General features: G+C 47.6%; 2 protein-coding genes across 2 annotated transcripts; one reads left to right on the forward strand and one right to left on the reverse strand.

Moving 5' to 3' along the window:
* Window positions 1-1,301: 1,301 nt before the first annotated feature.
* On the reverse strand, window positions 1,302-5,116 carry PG994_009388 (ras guanine nucleotide exchange factor domain-containing protein; the record flags this gene model as incomplete). Its single annotated transcript, XM_066860797.1, has 3 exons — window positions 1,302-1,856; window positions 1,907-4,237; window positions 4,379-5,116. Coding segments are annotated over 3 exons (3,624 nt in total), but the record flags the coding sequence as incomplete, so codon positions are not given.
* Window positions 5,117-12,228: 7,112 nt separating this feature from the next.
* Window positions 12,229-12,492, forward strand: PG994_009389 (uncharacterized protein; the record flags this gene model as incomplete). The annotated part of the gene is made up of 1 exon (XM_066860798.1): window positions 12,229-12,492. One exon carries the CDS (start codon window positions 12,229-12,231, stop codon window positions 12,490-12,492), a length of 264 nt encoding a protein of 87 aa, XP_066714387.1.
* Window positions 12,493-13,937: the final 1,445 nt, after the last annotated feature.

Below are 13,937 nucleotides of genomic sequence, written 5' to 3' on the forward strand. Positions count from 1 at the left end.
GCTCCATCTCTCTCTCTCTGTGCCTACAATAGGTCACAGTAGTTTACAGATCGGGCCTTGTGCAGCAGTCCATTGCACCCATGCCGACGCGGCCAAGTCCATCTGCTTAATTGGTAAACTATATCATCGCTCACCGGTGCGGAAACTCGATATATTAGGACCGAATCTCTCCCCCGGTTAGGCCTCGGCGGGTTTCCTGTGTGCGTTAGGGGGTCGGGGTCAAGGTGCCTACCACCACATCCTCCAAGTCACGACTGTCGAGTGTACAGCTCCAGCACTTTGTGAAGTTCTCGTCAAATCTATGAGGAAGCCCGCGACAAATGGAAAGGGTTGGAAGCGAACTCCCACTTCCTTCGCATCCCGAAAGGTAATTGCTCAATAGCCGTGCGTAGTAATATTTGGACAACCATATCGAGTTGCCCCAGTACATCTTGAAATATCATGTGGTGTCTCTTGCTCCTTGCAAATGCTCACGGCTCAAAATTGCAACTAGAATACTCGTCCATGTCGGCTGCGCCTTTCGTCATCCTTGATTTGCAGGACCACAGCACGCTTTTCCCACCCCGAACCCAATCCTGATTCATACCCTGAATATGTGCCCCGTGTCGAGCATCAAGATCGCGGGTCTGTATGCAGCCAGCGGCATTGTGCAGGCTGTAGGCTATAGCCCATGTGCCACCCGAATCCCGTCTTCCATAGTGTTTCAACCCCCAAACCCCTTTCTCCTTTCCCATTCATGGCCAGCTTTGGCCACACAAAGGCCGCTCCGGCAATGTCGCCATTTTGAGCTGCCTTATAATGGACGTGACGCCCCCTGCCCATGAGGACCTAGATGTTGGATGGCCTACCGTCCATAGTACCCTGCTGCTCCAGCAATCCCCTATTCGATTTGCAGAGGCCCAGCAATGTTCGACTATGCTGTGAGTGTCGACGGTGAGCCCAAGCTTACTTGTGATGACCAGAATAGCTTGACGGGACAGGGGTGGACAAGCCCCTAGTACTTGTGTGAAATCATCCATATGCTAGAGGTGGCTGTAGACTTGCAGACGCAAATGGTTGAGCGCGAGTAAATGTCAGGTTACTCGCTGGCTCAGAGGAAGCCTGATTCAGCCAAGACTCTGTACCACACCCAAGTCAGTTAAATGCCGGCCTATACTAAGACAAATCACGAGAAAATGGTCGCTGCCTGCCCCTCCTAGAGGAACATAGAGTTTGCCGCCGACCGCCGCAAATGATCTTGGGACCGTAAGGGCGTTGATGCTCCGGCAGCTCCTCCATTAGCGCCTATATTTTACGTACCTCACAATCTTTTCGTCCTCGCGTTCGCGGGGCTCGACCACCAAACTCTTGTCGTACATCTCATGAACGTCTCCCGCAGCTTGCATGTTGCTCAATATGTAGTCTTGCAACTCGGGTACAGGCTGGAGGGAATAGGGCGCATTCTGATATTGTTGAATGTCACGGATGACCTCAGCAGTCTTGGCCCGCTTGGAAAAGTTGATGAGGTTGGTCTTCTTAATGATGGACGGGATACCATCCTCTATGAAGGTAAGATCCGTCAAATAGACACCTGAAAAGGTGATGGTCAGTAAAAGCCTGGAGAAACCCAAAACAGTAGCTGGTGGCAAGCGATACGTACCAAAGAAGGGGATACATGGCGGGTTGGCGGCATGCAGAGTCTCTCGGTACTCTCCGAAGTTCTTGGTGCTAGCCATTAGTTTACGCATTGTTTCGAGAACGGCGTTAACCCGAGCAGGGACGAGATCCCAGGTCCGCTTCAAGCGAGCGATGGGAGCGGTGCCCAGGGCGGAGATGATGGATGTGAGCGTAGAAAAGTTGTTTAATGTCCGGCATTTCTGGGGTTGTTAGCAATCTTGGTAAGATCCAGGGGAGGGATGCAACTTACATCTGCAACAGATACAAAGTGCTTGATGACGACGACTCGCTTCTTGACGTCCATCTGGGCCAGAATCATCTCTGCAACCCAGTTCGTCATCTGGTTGGAATGCAGAATGAGAGCCTTGACGTTTGGTGCAGGCTCAGGGTCTCCCTCGCCAACCTTCTTTTGCCAAGTCTTGTTGAGACATTCAGTAGGCTTGATTTTACCATAAAGCTTGGACTCGATGATGGTCAGCTGACGGGCAAACTCGGTTATATCAATGTCTAGGAACTTCAGCTTCTTCATGTTCTTCGGCATGATAGGCGCAGGAACGTTATTGGTGAATGTCTGGATCATGCGCTTAGACGAAATCTCCTTTCCGGCAAGACGCTGGTCCAAAACTGCCATCAGGGGCTGAGAGCCTGGAGTCTCGGTGGATTTGATAGTGTCTTTTGCGAAAGTATAGACGTCCCTGATGAGCTGTTTGGATTCATCGTTGGTCTCCTCCATCCAGAAGTTATCAAACCAACTCTTCATGATGTTGACCACTCGGAAGCGGATTGGCTTCTGTTTGCGGTCTCGCCACAATTCGTAGTCGACGTTACTCAAGCCCTCGGGGGGTTGGATATTGAACCGTTTGACGAGAAGTTCGAATATCTCGCGAGCGGAGGTGAACGACCGGTAGGTCAGGAGGAAAGTATTGTTGAAACTCGACTCGAGCTTGTCATGGCGTGTCAGCTGCTCGACCAGTGCCAACAAGGTACCACCCTTGACAGATGGGGGTGACGTCTTCAGATCCCAAGACAGCTCGTCCTGGAGGTCAAGACGCAAGAAAGGCGGTGTTTCCTCGACTTGCTGCATAGCACCAGATGGCGTCGGGTCGTCTCCCAAAATCTTCCTAACTTTTGACAGATCGCCCTTGCGGTAGTTGTTCGTAGCCGGAGCCGTAGTGTCGCCTTCAGTATATGACTGTGCAGTCTGCAGCAGTGGCCTCGCACCCATGGAGCGAGAGTCGGATCTCTGGTGAACTGGGTTGTAAGGCATAGTCTCGTTCCTTCGGAGCTGTTCACGGTCAAAAGTGCTATCGCCCCGAATGCGCGACTCAAGCGGCTGTGGGAGGATGACCTGCACCTGCTCGGAGAGCAACTGCAGCGAGAACCCAATATGCGAAGAGTTTTGCTCCAGCGCGCGCGCGCATTGCCGAACATACTCCAACCGACTTTCGAGCGACTCCCCGCGGACCTCGGACCACTCATCGCCGAGGGGGCCGGCTACAGCCTGACAACCTAATAGGAGGTCGGAGATGTTATCGTATAGACTCTGCTTATATGTACTGAAGTCGCCCAGCTGCGGGTTTTGGAAATTATTTCCGAGGGACGACAGATCGATCGACTCGATCATGGAAATCCATGGTTTGAACATCTCTAATACTCTGCCACCGGCGATGCAGACATTGTTGCCGAGAACCTCGTGGCGGAAGGGAGTGATAACCTTCTCAGAGACCCCCAGGTTCTTTTTGAGCTCTCTGATACTCGACACGAGCATCCGTTTTTGCTCATCCAGGCGCTCGAGAAGCTTGTGGTCGAGGATGGCGGTCGGATCTGTCGTTCCTTCTTCATCTTCCAGAAAGTTGGTCATAATAGGATCTCTACCGCCAAGAGCGTTGTTCTGCCAGCTGCCTCCGGTCGCGCTTCCAATAACAAAACCCGGGAATAGACGCGGTATCTCCTCGCCTCGCTGCTGCCTGGCTACTTCGACGAAACTGAAAACGCCGAGGAGCACGCCATCAGCTTCTTGCATGCACTTCTGAGCAGACTCCGCATTAGGCCAGTCTGCGGCGGCAATGTGGGAAGAGATGACAAGCTTGGAAAACTTAGACATCATGTCGCGGAAATGAGGGTATAGCGCCTTGTTGGTGGTTATGACAGATGGCTGACCAGAGTGGTTATCTGTGGTACCAGATCCAGCTGCCAGAAGGAGACGCAAATGGTCGGAGATGTCTTCTGCACGGGCGACATATTCAGCACGGCTGTTGCTGGTAATCGTATCACGGTAACGGTCGATTGCTCTTTTCATGTTGGCGACAAGCAAATTCCAAGTTAATGGAGGGGTGCTGCCATCGTCGAAAAACGACCGTGGAATCGACGCGGCTTGAGGAAGGTTGAAGCTTGTGCCGGTAAACGAGGTGGCCGAGGCCAACATGGGGGTTTGGCCTGTACCTGGCGGCATAAGACTGTTGTTGGCATAGGTTTCCGCGCGAGTTCGTGCCATAGGCGATGCGCCATTCATAGAATCCATTGAAGGCGCAGGAGAGATTCCAACACCATCATGTGTATATCCGCGACGTCCGCGAGAATGCTAGAACAGTTTGAGGCCATGTGAGTACGATTCTCGACAGTTGGGTAGGTGGGTGGTCACACGAGACATGCGACAACAAATGGTTGTACATCCCCTCCACACACACACACAAAGAAACCTCGGGGACGGGATGTGACTTACCAGTGAGCTATGTGACGGCTTCCTACCGGATTCGCCCTCCAGTTCAGATGACGAAGTGGCCTCCGAATCTTCATCCTCGTCTTGCGTTAAGCCGCGTGCCATCATCTCCGGCCGTGGCCTTGTTTTCTCGGGCATGTTCACATTCATCCGGTCCCGTGGCCCACTTTCGGTGAAGGATGTCGGCGATTCCAGGGGCAGTTCCATGCTGCTCTCGCCAGTCATGGTGTTGTAGTAAAACAGCCTACCATCGTTGGTCGCTTGCGGAATCCAAAAGTCGGCACCGCCAGATCTGACTACTGTTTCTGTTGTCCCTTCTAGCGGCAATCCGTTGAAATCGTCCTGGTCCGACTCGTTGTCGTTGTCATATTCATCCTCATACAGACCCTGGTCTTCCAAGTCGTCCTCTGCGACACCTATTTCGCCATTCTGCATGGCTTCGGGTATTTCATCTGGACTCGTGATGGTCTGACAATAGTTACTTGGAAACCAACCACGAACACCGTTGATAACACCATCCCACCACCCGCTCTCGAGTTGTGTAATAACCTGTATAACATCCCCTTCGTGGAAACTTAAACTCGTGCGATCGTCGGCCTCGTAGTCGTAGAGTGCCCGCACGTATAAGGTGCCGGACGGCGCTGTCCCATGATCCCGTTCATTATATTGCTTTGTTTGAAATAGTTGCCGTCCCCGATGGAGGCTCCCAACGACGCCGGCTCGGATAGGTTGGCTGCGGAACTGGGGTTATTCTCGTTGGAGTTCGCCTGGTAGCGCAAGCTTAGTATGTTAGTTGTTTGTGTTTGTCGCAGTGCCGGGCTTGCATTGATTGTCATGAGCATCGTGGACTCGTACGCATCGAGCTCGTAATGCAGGAGGTGGGCCAGTGATGCGATCAAGTCATCGTCTGGACCCTACACATGTATACACAGAAGAGATGCCAGGAGAAGAAAGTTGGCCAGCCCTGCGAGGCAAATGAAGGTCGCGAAGCAAGTTTAAGTTCCGATCCGCACGGAATCCCGAGGATGGAAAACGCGGCCGCACGGACGACGGAGCTGGGAGGAGCGGTGGTTAAAAGACGCTGTTCGGAATGGTATCGCTGGCTTGGTGATCGCGTCTCTTCGAAGCAGGCTGTCAAAAGGGGCGTTGATTTGAGCGAGGTGTGTGGGCGCGTCAGCGAGAGAGTGAAAGGATTAGGACAGGGCGAGTGCCGCGGACCAAAAGGAAGGACTATCGAATCGACCGCAGCAGTTCTATGTACTCCGTCTTCGTTCGTCGGTCGGCGGTCGTGCGTGAGAAAAAAAAGGAAGATTCAATCTCTGGCTGGCCGTTGATTGCTGGATCTGGGCGCTAGGAGATTATTTCTACACCTGAATTGTGAAATGATGGTTCCAAACCAATGGGTTGAGTGGTTGGCCGCTCTTCGTAGCTGGGCGGGTAGGGGAAGGCAGGCAACGAGTTTCAATGCGCCTGATCTGGTGAGAGAGACTTGAGAGGAGAGGGACCCGGTCAGGCCAGAGCAGCTTTGGATGGTCTGGTGCGTGTCGGGTCGCCTTTGCAAGCCTGGGATGGAACACTACTCGGTGATAGCTGGGCACTTGGCAGAGGGAGGGGGGCATAGGACAGGGGCCCGTATTTTCCCTTGTCAACTTGTCTGGATGGGTTCAACTGCAGCGCTGAGAGAATTGGAGCGACAGCAGTGGCAGCAGAGGATGACCCGAGCGAACGGATCCTGGGTTGGCTGTCGTTATTTTTATCTTTGTTTATGGCGAGATTGATCCTTCCTTCCTTCGTTTTACCATTCTGTTGGCAATCGTCGTTGTTTTGCCATGGCCGTGTTGTTGTTGTTATCATCCTCCTGGGACGTCCTACTATTTCCGCAGCTAGAGAGCATCATCCATAAAATTTGGGTTTCTCTCTGCGCTTGCAGCATGCGAATACCCTCTTTCCCTTCCCGGGGTCCCCCCTTTTTTTTTTCTCTTCCCTCGCAGCGATCCAGCAAGTATCTTGGTATTTCTTGTGTTTCTTCTTCTTTTCTTTCGCGCAGAGCTTATGTACGGTACCATATTACCCGCATGGGTTTTGGGGCCCGCGTACGGGGTTTTGCGTGCCTCTCTTGCCTTATTGGTGTATTCCTTTACGTATTGTGCGCCGAGCCCGAGGCTTACTTGCCTGTTATTAAATGAAGACGTCTGTATTCGTCACCTAGTTTCTGCCGGTGCTTCCTCGTTGGTGCGAGCTATGGATTGATGGGCAGAGATCCTCGCCAAATCCGTCGTGCAGCGCGACGGTTTGGGCACTTGAGGATACATGTACTTACCTAACCTAAACCTGGGGGTTGGCAGCTGTGCTTTGCTGACAAGCGTGAGTTTGGATCAAGCATTGGTTTGAGCAGAGAAAATAACGACCCTTGATCCGTGTCTTCGCGTAACATGCACCAGCTACTATCGATTCCTATCCGCCGCCGATCCGAAATCTAAGCAGCTAACGTGGTTTTACCATTGAATCGTTCTACAGAATGACCGAAGTTGCTCTGATTAAGTGATACACCAATGCTGCACACGAGTCCCTCAAGTAACACACGTACCCAGCCCGGCCTATACCTACATGTACCTAATTGGAAGGAGGTATGATGTACGGAGTATGTACCTACCATGTTAGATGCCGGGGTCCCACGTTCCTGCGAGCTTTTACCGCTGCATTACCCAACCCTCCCACTTCCGTGTACACACCTGAGGTTGGATGCTGAGACGGATTTGCGCAATTTGGCCCTTCACACACGCCTTCCTGCCTCTGCAGCTACGCAGCTATGGATCTCTCTTTGCATGCATACATACACGCATGTAAGAGAGTATACTCCAAGGTGCGCCGTCTGGCTCGTGCAGCTTTATGTTGGATTCGTTATTGTGACTACTACATCCACTACCTTCCGCGAGGGAGTACCGTGGGGAACAACGCAGAGAGAGCAACAGCGCAAGTACTACATATGCATATAAACAATCTTTCCTGTGCCAGAGTAGACCTTACCTATTGTACTTACATAGGAGGACTTGATGGATCCATAATAGAGGGGAGTTAGTCAGCTATGCCTATCAATTGATGTCAGTTAGGTATAGGTGGGTATGCACCAAAGCGGGGATCAATTGAGGTTATTCCAAGGGATGACAGCGCTGATTTTAATCTTTTTCAACCGTTTGTCACCACCGCAGGTATGAAGAGAGGGGCAGCGAGCACAATCCCATTGAACTGAAACCGGCACGACGACGATAGTTCGTTCAGGGTGTTTATTAATGTTCTCCACTAACTGCTTTCTCCACAAGGCCCATGTTTGTTCGTTCGCTTCCTACCTTGGACTATCTTACATTGTACTTACATATGTGGCCATCGCGTATGCACGCATGCACGTCTCGTTACTACTCGCTTCTATGCATGCATATGCATCGTGTGGTAACAATGTCTGAGATCAGTTCCTCCGTGTCAAGACGAGGATGTAACACTCCCTGTGGAGTGGTCTGCCGGGCTGGACAGCGGTGAGTCAACATTTGTCCTCACTCAATGGAGTGCGGCAGTTGCTTAGTCCGTCTTGTCTTATCTTGACTTGTCAGGCCAAGGGAGGTTGGGTGAGGCAACGCTAGGTAGATAAGGTAGAGCTCGTTGAAGATACCGGAGCATCTTCCAATCTACGATAGAACATCGTCAATCTTGTTGTCTCGCGGGTGTTAAAATTGCCTTAGCAGGTTTATTTGCATATGAGTCCGCATGTATGCACCGCCTACTATTCTAAGAGGCTTGCTTGTTACCATACACCAGTATCGTAAGATGGTGCCATTCCCGTCAGCCAAGCGCACAATCATAGGCGTTCTGAAACAACATGGAAGACGGACTCTGCAATGGAACGATGTAAGGATTGTCTCAGCGATGCAAGTGTGGTGGCTAAGGTTGCTCAAGACGCAGCCGCCGTGGGGAATGTGACGTGATAGGACGAACTGCTCATCTACATAGAACAACAGTGTAGAAACTGCATAGGTCGTCAGATTTTGTCAGGTTGCACAATCGATATATCTGCGTCTCTGACCTGTGCTTCCGCGCCGGCGCGTGCTAAATGCACCACTTAGACCATCTGTTACCACGCCGGCAAGACCCTTCCGATCTTAGAGATGGATACGTAGCTGGGAATAGGGCCGCCGAGGATAGATGGAGTAGGTGCGCAAAGGGCTCCCGGCGCGGTACCTTTTGGAACCCGGGGAAAATTATCTCGTGGGAAGTAGGTAGTCTGGCCCCGAAAACCACGACCCCTCCGTCCATCAGGATCCCGAGAGCCAAGCTGTATCGAGAAGGCTTCCAGAGTCTGATCAGCAAGGGACAGCGAGAAGACAATGCCGGACTTGGAACAACAAACGATCAAGCAACAGAAGGTCTCATTTCCGACTCCCCTGTCAAGTACAACTTTCGATTGGCACCCCCGACTTTGGAGTCTGACATGTCACCAACCAGCCAGATGACAAGTTCCGTGTTTCGTTGTTCAGGTCATGCCACTGCTCGGAACTTGGCTGCATAGATCCGGATGCACGCCCGCTAGATCTCGTTGTTCCAGGGGTTGATGCGTTTGCTTTTCCTCGTGGTCTTTCGGAATCGAGCCCTGGGGTAACCCCCACGCCCACGAGGGGTAGGTTCTTTGGTTGCTGGATGGCAAGCATATTCTCGGGAAAGAATTCTCCTCCTTCCAAGGGCGCCCAGGAGCCTCTTTTTAGGCGTCCAATCACTGGTATTGGACGCCTTGCCACGGCGACGCGAGGTTTGCTGCTGGACTGCCTACGGCTCTCTGGTAGCACCAGGTTTTGCAAATTGCAATTGAAGGGAGAGGGGCGATAGGAGAGATTGGCCGTGTCTTACTACAGCGTCAAATAGTCTTCCTACCAGCGAAGCAGCCGGTGGTGATTTGTTTCTGGCACATTTGGTTCGTGAAACGGGGAGAGCCAACCGGTGCCTTAGAACACTTCCAGATGGTGAGCCTGGACTGGATATATTGCTTCTCTGGACGCTACGTCGACGGGCATTTCCGGGAGGCCGCATACCAAGAAGCAATCTGGAACACACAGAACACACACTCAACTGGAATGCCATGTGGCGACTCGTATACGTCTATATACTTGTGTGTCAATTGGTGCAAGGCTTGGTCAACCTGGAATGCCTCCGCCTGCCAAAAACCAGCTTGCCACCTGGCGGACAACACAATAACAAAGAGACCATACAGGTATATCTATGTGTATGTGGCCTACAATCTCTTTCAAGAAGAGGCAGCAACAGCAGAGTTGGTTGTTCATGAAACAAGAAGAAACCACGACTTCTGATTATGACCAAACATAATGATCTATCTAATTGTCGCAGGCCGCGACGTACATACCGAAATAGCTACACGTCCCTTGCAGCTTGGCTGCTTGCTTTGCTCAATGGCGCTAAACTAGTTGCCATACAGTCTGATATCGTATGGAGTACTGCGTTATAATTTGTAATGCACCCTATACTTCACAAACAACTCCAGAAGAAAAACAGCACGCAGTCGTATCTTTCGCACCCTTGAGTGGTGATCGTCGGGGGGGGGGGGGGGGGGGCACAGCGAGACTAGAGTGACAACCTAATAAAATGCCAAGCCCGCCCATTATATTATCTAGTTCCCTGATTAGCTAGCATTCTTCTATTGATATAGTGCAGCTGTGTGTTTATATAAGAGCAAAGGATTTAAATACCTTGCACCACCCCTGTAAAGATTTATTTACCCTGTCGTTTTTTCTGCCGGATTTTAACGCCTTAGCCACTACCCTTCTCGTTAAAAAAGTAAGTAACTTATTTAAAAGTAGTTTAGTTTAAGAGATTAGTAATATTTATTAATTATAATAACTTTATTATCGTTATTTTAAGTTTTAATTAATAGCTTTAAGTTTTTTAACTTTAATATTATAACTTTTACTTTTAATAATAAAATTAATAAAAAAGTGTAATTATAAATTTAATTATTAAAATATAATATATATAATATAAACTTATTTTTTTTATTAAAAAAGAATATTTATAACGTTATAAAGTGTTTTATAACGCTAAGGAAAATCTTTAAAGCTTAAGTATTAATAAAGTTAATTATAATTATTTTTATAACTTTTAATAAAAGTATTTAATTACTTTTTTAAAAAAAAAATTAATTAAACTATACTTATTTATTTTATTATTACTTAATATACTATATTATAATAAATCTTTAATTTTTTTTATATTTAGTTTATTAAAAACATCGCTTTTATTTCTTTAATAAAAAATATTAATAAATATCGCTTTAATTTTTTTAATATTTAAAGTAAGTTACTTTAAAGTTTATAAAGCTAGTTATATTATTTTTAAATTAAAATAAAAGCTTTTAAAGTAATTAAAGAGTTTTAAAACTAATTATTCGTATAATTTAATATTATTATTATACTAAAAAGAATTTTACGGCTAAGTTTAAAGAAAGCTTTATTACGTTTTTTATAATAACCTACGTAGTTATATTAAACTAATACGAAATAACTTTAAAGAAGATTTAATAATAAAAATATAAAGCTATTACTTATTTTTATATAATTAAGCTAGCTTTTTAAGTCGAAGCCTTTTATTATATAAAACGTTATAAATATAATATTAATACTTTAATTAAGTTTTAAAATAATGTTTTTAAAATAAATTAAAAGTTTTTAATTTTTAAGCTTTTAAACTCGCTTTAATATAAAGTTATAAAAAAGAGAGCTTTATAAAAATAAGTAGCTTTTTTAATAATAAATATTAATAAAATAATTATATTTTTTATTAAAAAAGCTTTTTAAAAAGTTAAATAATTAATTTTAAGTAATAAAGTATAACTCTTTTTATTAATAAAAGTTAAATTAATTTAAATTAATTAAAACGTTTTTATTATAAACTTTTTTATAAAAAAGTATTTATATTAATACTTTTAATAAAATAAAATCTTTTATAATTATATTATTATAATTATATTATTATAATTATTTAAATAATTAAAGGCTTTTTAATATTATATATCTCGTTATATTTTTCTTTAATAATATAAATTATTAAATATAATAATTTAATACTATTAATTAATATTAACGAGTTAAAACCTTTATTAAATACTCCCTGCTTTTTATTAATTACGAGGGCCCCACGCGAGAGGCTTTTAAAAGAGAGACTTTAAAAAGGGTAACGTCGTTTTAAAGGAGGAGCTTTAATAGGCCGCTATTCGACCTATAAAGAGAATAGCCATAATAAGCGGAAGTGCAGGAGATTACACGAGTAGTTTTAAAGCTAAGGCTTGTCGGACTTCAGGGCGTGCTTTAATAGGCGGTGTCGGCAAAAAGGGAAGGCGGTATGGTTATTAGGAATTGACAGGGTAAATACATCTTTACAGGGGTGGTGCAGGGTATTTAAATCCTTTGCTCGTTTGCATAATAGTCTCCGGCATAGTCTCCGGGAATGACGGTCTGGTTTCAAGCGATAATGGCAGCCGACAAGGTTCCCGAGCATGGGCTGATTAACAGGCGACGACTAGCATGGAGTGCGGTATCCCCCAGCTGGTCAATTAAACCCGGATCGGCAAGACGCGTGCTAGTTACTGCAAGAGGAGCTGGACGCGCACGTGGGCCCGGATCGATCCCGCGAGCCCCAGGTCCTCGTTTTCTGGGATTACCTCAGTACTTTGTAAAACCTTGCCCACTTTCCCTCTCCCCTGGTTAGCTTTTGTCACGCCAGATTCGCACCGTGCTGGCATATGCACAACGCAGGCAAGGCACTGCACGAAAGCGGGCAGACAGGCTGAATAACCCACTATGGCACACCGACAATCATTATTTGTATACTGGCTTCTCACCTCACCGCCAAAGACTATCGGGAAGTTGAAGGACGGTGAGTATCGTCGGGCCTCGTCCACGTCAGAAATCGGCGAGGACACCGAGAAGCCCAAGGGAGAGGAACCGCGATTTCTCGGCGGGGCTCGCAAACTATCCGAAATGGGGCCTGATGGAGCCGACGAGGCCTTACCACTTTGTTCCACGAAACCGGTGGTTACCGACAAGAACCCGCGAAACGGCTAGGATGACTAGAGCCAGCGTAGGAGACAGGATGCAGGCGACTGGTGCTGAAGCTGGGCGGTGTCTGTCTTGGTTGCGAAAGCAGAAGCGCCTTAGGCTTCATCCCTTGAACGCGACGTGACCCAGCAAGGTCTCCGTACTGACTTCAATCCTCCACCTACCTCATGAACCGCTGATGTCGGGTGGTGTGGATTTGCTGCTTTTAATACATGCAGTTCGCATCATCATTGCCGTCGGTAACTGATGCGCCTGAGGCCCTGCGCAGGCAAGGGCCGGAGAAATCGAATTGTTCTCGAATGAAAGCCTACCCCTTGAATGTGGGCACTCAGCACTGAATGTTTGAAGGTCTCGAGAAACGTCAAGGCGTCGTCTGAGCTTCAGGTCGCGATATTACTTCATGTGGGACAATTGTCATGGAACAGGCACCCACCTGAAGTTGGTCTAGGAAGGCGGAATGCGGGAGGCACAATCCGACTGGACCGTCGTGTCAGCAACGGGGCAGTTATTTCCAGGCAGTAGTCGGCGTGGAGGGTGCAGTATGTGGCTTTACACAGTAATTTACCAACCCCGAGGTTAACTGCAAATCCCATGTCTGTTCGTCGCCAATCCAACAGCACAAAATTTGATTCTTTTAATTATGGAATGAAAAAGTTTTCTCAATTATTGACAGGCTGTGCTGTATTAATATCGATGGTGATGCCGCCGGGCCGGGAGGGGTTTGTTGGTGGATAGATGCCGAGCCGGAAGAAGCTTCAACGACACTGGTGAGTTGTGCCTCGACTGACGAAGCTGGGTGTACATGTAAGGATCAGCACGGATAGAATAAGAATGAGAATGAACCAGACCGGACTTTTCGATGCCGTTGTAACCATAATCGTAAAGCGCCGGAAGGGCTTGTAACTCTACGCATTGCAAGAAAATGGTGAGGAATCATGTATGTTTCCTTTGCTTCGACGGCTGATGTTCATGTCAATTGTAATTAATTAATGGCAAGGACAACATTGAACTGATGAAGTCAACGGGATCCAACAAATTAGGTCGGCACCTTTTTAGTAGGTACATGTAGCTATGCAAGTTGCCATCATTGGATTTCAAGGATGGAGCTTGGTGGACGAGCTCCCCTCCCCACGCACCGCATTTTGAATGCCGACGATATGTCGAGATATAGTCCCCAGGGCCTCCCCAGGGCTGATTGTCGCAATGGCATGCAGCTCACTCAGAAGTCATCATTGTGCAGAAAACAGCTACCAGCCACACCTCGACAATGTTCCATCCAGGTTGGGTCTCCATACCACCATTGCCAAAGGCAGAGTCGTGTCTTTGGCCAGTCAATGTCTTGTGTTATTGATGGGTATCAGACTATGTGGTGTCTTACCTCATGCATGACTATTAGATAGATGACTTTGGTTTTTCCAGAACAGAGTTTACTGCCAAAAGTCAAACGGTTA

Source organism: Apiospora phragmitis (genome assembly GCF_038363925.1).
Source record: "Apiospora phragmitis strain CBS 135458 chromosome Unknown utg000008l:1.0-3514335.0:1.0-3519231.0, whole genome shotgun sequence".
In the NCBI taxonomy this organism is placed as follows: Eukaryota; Fungi; Ascomycota; class Sordariomycetes; order Amphisphaeriales; family Apiosporaceae; genus Apiospora; species Apiospora phragmitis.